The sequence below is a fragment of the Humulus lupulus genome, chromosome 1 (genome assembly GCF_963169125.1).
Source record: "Humulus lupulus chromosome 1, drHumLupu1.1, whole genome shotgun sequence".
NCBI classification, from domain to species: Eukaryota; Viridiplantae; Streptophyta; class Magnoliopsida; order Rosales; family Cannabaceae; genus Humulus; species Humulus lupulus.
In genome coordinates this window covers 250,850,673-250,856,950 of record NC_084793.1, presented here as the reverse complement: position 1 = coordinate 250,856,950, position 6,278 = coordinate 250,850,673, and the positions used below count along the sequence as shown (strand labels likewise).

The 6,278-nt window shown below is 36.2% G+C and overlaps 1 protein-coding gene and 1 pseudogene across 3 annotated transcripts; both read right to left on the bottom strand.

The window, feature by feature from the left end:
• Window positions 1-266: 266 nt before the first annotated feature.
• LOC133805483 (type II inositol polyphosphate 5-phosphatase 15-like) lies at window positions 267-2,979 on the bottom strand (annotated as a pseudogene).
• A 75-nt stretch (window positions 2,980-3,054) lies between these two features.
• LOC133805466 (type II inositol polyphosphate 5-phosphatase 15-like) lies at window positions 3,055-4,616 on the bottom strand. 3 transcript variants are annotated; one of them, XM_062243661.1, is made up of 3 exons: window positions 4,319-4,616; window positions 3,710-4,194; window positions 3,055-3,133 (listed from the first exon to the last, which is right to left on the bottom strand). In XM_062243661.1, the coding sequence occupies exons 2-3, from the start codon at window positions 4,171-4,173 to the stop codon at window positions 3,130-3,132; spliced, it is 468 nt and encodes a 155-aa protein (XP_062099645.1). In that variant the 5' UTR covers window positions 4,174-4,194; window positions 4,319-4,616; the 3' UTR covers window positions 3,055-3,129. The 3 variants fall into 3 exon arrangements, with proteins under 3 accessions (XP_062099645.1, XP_062099639.1, XP_062099649.1); XM_062243655.1 differs by having other exon boundaries at window positions 3,710-4,191; XM_062243665.1 differs by having other exon boundaries at window positions 3,710-4,174.
• Between the last annotated feature and the right edge of the window lie 1,662 nt (window positions 4,617-6,278).

Genomic DNA, 6,278 nt, shown 5'->3' with positions numbered 1-6,278 from the left:
AATCAAGAAGGGAAAAAATTGTATAGAAAGACTTTTTAAACACCTGATGCAATGCAACAGAACACAATCATTTTATATAGGTACATTTTATATATGTTAAAGACATGAATAGTAAAAAGTTGAAATTTATTGTTGGCCATCTTAGTATGCATTTAATAGATCACTTCCTCTCTATATGTTTCTTAAATTACAAGTTTATCAGGATTAGAAATGTCTTTCTAAATTCTTTTACTGATATTTCTTAGCACTGGTGGTGTAGCTTTGCAACAAATTTAAAATTTGAACATTATATCACTAATATATATATAACTGAAAAATAAAACGAGCCAAGTAATAAAAACACAGTATAATTTTGTAATCCTCTCAACCAAACAAAATAAGAACCTGCAAAAGTATAACTATTGTTCTTTTTTAAAAGCAAAACAAGTTACCTCAAGCCAACGGGGAAAGCCAAAGGAGCCTCTAGGACAATGATCAGATGCAAGCCCATCCTCATTAACGATAGTTTGTCCTTCACAAAGGATTTCAAATAATGCATCTCTTTCCCCACATTTATTGGTAATACGCAAGATCGATGTGTCCTTGTTTTGAAGAATTATGTTGTTTATGCTGATGATCGTTTCGGGAATCTTGCACAGTTTTTCAAGTATAGCTTTGACTTTCTTATTTGTTCCAAGAATCTCTCCAAGCTCCGGTCTCCTAACTGATTCATCAACTCATGCAATATCAACAGCAAAGATGTAGCGGACAGGCTTATGATCACTGTCTGTCACATCCATGCAACCCTCATACCTATCAAACAGAAGATGGCAGGTATTTAAGTATAAAACCATGGTGTCAGTGTATCCTAGACAGGAGTAGAAAAGATATCAGTATAAGTTGTCACAGGTGTTAGTCCAGTACACATGAAATTTTAATAAAATTATTGAGCATTTTTTCTCAACTCTGTTCCCTCCCTTCATATGTGTGATTTGAAGTTTTGAACATCAAATTTTGAGCAGATTAATATGAACTAAAGAGCTAGAGACTTAGCCAGAAACAAAACTGATGAGCTTCTTTTGATAAGTACATGCATCCAAATATGGCCTTGACAATCACAACCCTATTAAATACAGAATAAAGAAATGCATCCCTGTAAACCCGTAGAAATTTATCTAGTATCTCACTGGAAGAATTTAAGGGGGGCTCTAAAGGCCACCTGGATGGCCTTAGACCAGATAAAAAATTATGAGATACATTCCATTTGTTTTTATACTTTATTGCAATTGGGAAAAAAAAATATATGTTACATATTAGAATCACTTACTGCAATATTGAGGAAACTACAGGACACTTCAAACTGCATTCTGATGCAGTGGTTGAACGGCTATCACGGTATATGATTCTATCACACCAAGCTGGAATTCGCTTCTTTTCACCTGAATCATACCCTACAAAAAGATAATTTACAAACAAGTCAATTATTTCCAGAAGCTTTTTATCAGCATCAATGAAAAGCTCTACAGCAGGAACGAAAGCCCACCTACAAGATTTTTTTTACCTGCTAAACACCTGATTAGAAGAGATACAAACTACCCCAACCACCCCTCTCTCGAACAGTTCAATTGGCATAAACTGAACAATACTACTTGCACAGAAAAAGTTACCTGCTAAACCAACTTGGTGTCTTTCAAACTTGTATGTGGGAGGAAACCTAATATCTGCCTCACTCATTCCTTGAAAGACATTACCAGCTTCCATTTCTGCTCTAAGTTGATCCTTTTCTCTAAGCCAATCGAAACATCTTTGTGACAAAAAATATCTAGCTTCATCATAAGATATACCATCTAATCAATAATTAAGATCACCAAGATTTATGACCATGTCTGCCTCAGATAATTCAGGCATCCCTTCAGCAGAGTAGGCAACCAGTATGTGAAGACAACAATGCTTCATAAAATGAACTGAAACTATTTAACTTTGAAAAAAAAATAACTCAGAACAATTTAGCATGCTACAGTGATGACATGTACATACAGTTGTATTTCGAAGCACCTGAGCAGCACATGAAGCACTAGCTGCAACAGAAAGGACCAATGGCAATCCAGATCTATAAACAAGCCAAAATAAATACATTGAGAAGACAAGCGAACTAAACAAGAATAGGTACAGTATTGTACCGGAAGCGGCATTGAAGAGATTAGTTGGTCGACTGAAGGACATTGTCCAGTATACATGATCAAAGTCTGCATTGCGACAATTAACCGTTTCTAGATGTGCAGCGAAGTGACAGTTAACAAAGCACATTATTCGATCATACACTCTCATCCTCAAACCAACAGCTCCCTAAAAAAAAGTCATCAATTTCTAGTTAGACAAAAGGCAGTTCACATATTTACTTATGTTGAGTATATGCATCAGCAGGCATGAACATATATAGATCTATAAGCCAAACGGAAACCATAAAGAAACCTTTTGGAAACCATCAAGTCTTTGAATGAATAAAAGTAATAACAATGTATGCATCACAATCATGTCATTCAAATTAACATAAAGAGCCTACCTTATTACCAATGGCACGCCCAAAGCCACAAAGAACTACTGCTGCATCAACATCTCCAACATAAGCTCTAATATCAGTTCTCACCCTAAAGGATGACATTCAACAATCATTAATGAAAAATCTTAACTGACAAAGAGACCATAAAAAGATTAAGTAGGCCGAATGCAAAAGCATGGAAGAGAAGAACAAAAAAATCTTAAATATAAGGTTTCTATCCTTATTCCTGAGAAAATCTAGTTCAAGACAAACAAACTAAAAATTACCCACTTGATTTTAAGAAAGTAAGAAACAACTGAGTTCACTTGAGATACAGTTAGTAATAGGTTAAAGACTTGAAGTTATTAAGGAGTTAATCAGACACATCACTTAAAAAATGGTGACGCAAAATTAAGTCTCTACATCTGAGACATTGAAAAAATAATAACAATAACAATTCACAAAAGAGATTTTGATAGAAAATACCAACCATGCAGCAATAAGCAAGCCTACTAACTTCCTAGAACCAACTCATTCAAATGTTGATCCTTCATCCAATGTTTTGTCAATCATATCCAGCCACCACTGCCCAACAGAACTCCCCTCAAGACCTACCTACAGTCAGGAAACAAGAAAAGTCATTATAAAGAGAAACAAAGATTTTATGCGCTAAAAAAGCAAAAGAAATAAATAATCATAAATCATGTTATAATTCCATGTATTAATTCCTTTAATTAATTCTAAGAAAAAAGGCTCGTGATTAGTTGAACATTCACCTCTCATTTTAATTGCATAATTAAATTTTATTCTTTTCCCAGCATTCAGCAATCAAATTATTCTTAGATTTACATATTATATTGCATGGGCAAGAGCGCTTAATGGAAGCATTAAAGTATCAAAGTTAGCAGATAAACAAATAGCATTTACAATTTTACATACCCACATATATAAAAGTACAACTTATGATTAAATTCAGTGTCTAAGATATTGGCTTCAATCATGTTCGTTCAAAAATCATCAGGAACATATTGTGCCCATAATATAAGTTATGATTGGTCAAGAACTTCACAAACAATTATTTGAAAATGTCATCTTATATTCATATTGTAAGAGTTAAAAAAAAAAAATTCCACCAAAACTATTTTTAGACGTGTAGAGAGCAAATAATGGGAAGCGGGAATGTAGGCGTACCATAATGCAAAGGATAAATAACCAGCAGTCCACACTTTGGCTCTGGAATCATCAGATAAGAGGCACTTGACATCGGAATTAAAGACATTGACGAAACCATTTGCAGCAAGTTGGCCCCTTGGGTCAATGAAGGACCTCTCTACAAGTAGTGCAGCCATGGGCCTTTCTTCAACAGTTAAAGACAAAGATCTTTCAATAGCTTCCCAAGGCCATATCTTAATAACACCAGCCTCTGAACCCGACCACAGGTCTCCTGGAACAGCAAAAGTCAAGACAAAATTTTCTTTAAGCCAAAGAAATGAAATTTGGGCAATAAAAAATGTAAATGATAAAGTTAAATCATAACACTGCGGATCCAGTTGAGGTACCATATGCTGTGATAATGAGAGAGAGAACGAGGCCTCTATGAGCCTGCCACGACAAGCTTTCCTTGAAATTGGTTCGAGTTCCAGAAGCAGCAGCATCCTTGAAATTGGTTCAATCTACTGATGAATTCTTAAGTCAAATTTTCATATATCTGAAGCTAATGTCAATTTTTTTTTTCAATCAACATGAAAGGAAAAGTTCTCAATTAAATATATGGGATCAATACATATTATATTGGGTTACCTGGGTCTTGGTTTAGCTGCTCTGTGCTCGTGTGTGCTCCAACAGCTCAACGGGAAAGAGTGAAGAGAGACTAAACATGGTGTTGTTCAGTCGGACTTTAGAGTATCGGGGCTTGAGGAAGAGAGAGTCGATAGACTCTGTTAGAGAGAGAGAGCTTTAGCTAGGCGTGGTCATGGCGTGATGGAGAGAGTCGATAGACTCGGTGAGAGAGAGCGCGATGGAGAATGGAGAGGGAACTGATAAAATGAAGGCGAGAGAGAGAGGATGAGGCATGATTAGGGTGAGCTGAATCCGAATGAGAGAGAGAGAGAGAGGAAACCCCCAAATGATATTTTTCATTTTCATTTGGCGGTAAGTATTTTCACTTTCCGCCTCTTTGGGTAAAATTTCAGCTTGTTTGTTTTTATTAGTATATATTTATAACACTTCTAAATATATGTAATATTTTGACGTAATAAATAAACAAAATTGTTGTAGTGTTAAATTAAGTTTCTGTATGTATTTTCCGCATTTAGCTTTGTAAACAAATTCATTTAGTTTAAAGTTATGTTTTATTTTAAAACAATGGGGTCCCACACCGCTCATTATGTATTTCAATATTTACTTTGGAGTTTTTAATAAAATTATGATTAATTCTTATGTATGTTTTCTAAAAAATAGTGGCTATGTCTAGTATTTTTAATAGTCCAAGGTCAGAATTAGTTGGGTCATTACTGTAACGCCGTAAACTCCAGGGACCGTTACGGTGTGCCTTATAAACAGTGCTAAACTTACTAATCGAGTCATTTGGTCGAAATCGTGTAACTAAGTATGATTAGCGGTTTAGGGGTTTAAAATTTTTGGTTAAGATGTAACGTTTCACTAGAACGTTTACTGTATACATTGGGATCCTAAAAATATAATTTAAAGGTCTATTACAAGAAAATATTTATGACTAGCCGATCTAAGCGACAAAACAAGGTTTAACCCTAGTTCCTCTCCTTCAAACCTCGGTTGTGGCGGTCGAGCAGTTGCATATGTACACATTGTCACCTAAGCTCTCCAACTCAAGGATGGTCCAGCTTTCTTTTACCTTTACCTGCACCACATAGCACCCATGAGCCGAAGCCCAGTAAGAAAACTCAATATGCTTATGAACAGTCATATCATGATATCAAATCATATCTGGCATGCCTAGCAAACATAGCTCTATTCAAGCATGCAACTAAATTCAGATAATGCTGGGGAATTGAGGATAAGAAATCCTGCCCTCCTGATTGGATTACTATCAAGTCAATCCTAATCTAATGAGTGATTTAACACTTAAGGTTGTGGTAAACCATACTGAGTGACTGGCAAGCAAGTCACCACGGGGCTCAGTACCCCAAAGCCATGCAAATGATGATCAGAATGATCAGACAGAGCTTATAGCCCTGAACTGATGAGTGAATATCACTTTGAGGTTCTGTTAAACCATAGTGAGTGACTGACAAGCAAGTCACTATGGGGCTCGGTGCCCATAGCCGTGTAACGAAACCGTTACCTGGGCTTTCCTGCAATGACTATAATCATGGGTAATGTAACGCCCTACTACCTTAGAGCCGTTACATAGTGAGTTTAAAAATAGAAATCGTGCTTTTGACTGACTCTAAGTGGTTTCTAAAACCAAAAGTGTGAATAAATCAGAATTTAAGGCTGTACTCTTTGAAAATGTTTAGTTTCATTGAAAACGTTAAGTATCTAACATCTGGGATCCCAAAATAAGGTTTACAAAATATTTACAACTCAAAAATAGATTTACACCAAGTTAACTATCAAAAGAATGGGTTAATACAGCCATTTACAAAATGCCCCCAACCAAAGCAGTCGGGCAGGCCGAACATGTACGCGCCGCTCCCACGCTCTCCATACTCATGGCCGGTTGACTGACTCCTTGCTTTTACCTGCCACACGGAGCACCCGTGAGCCGAAGCCCAGCAAG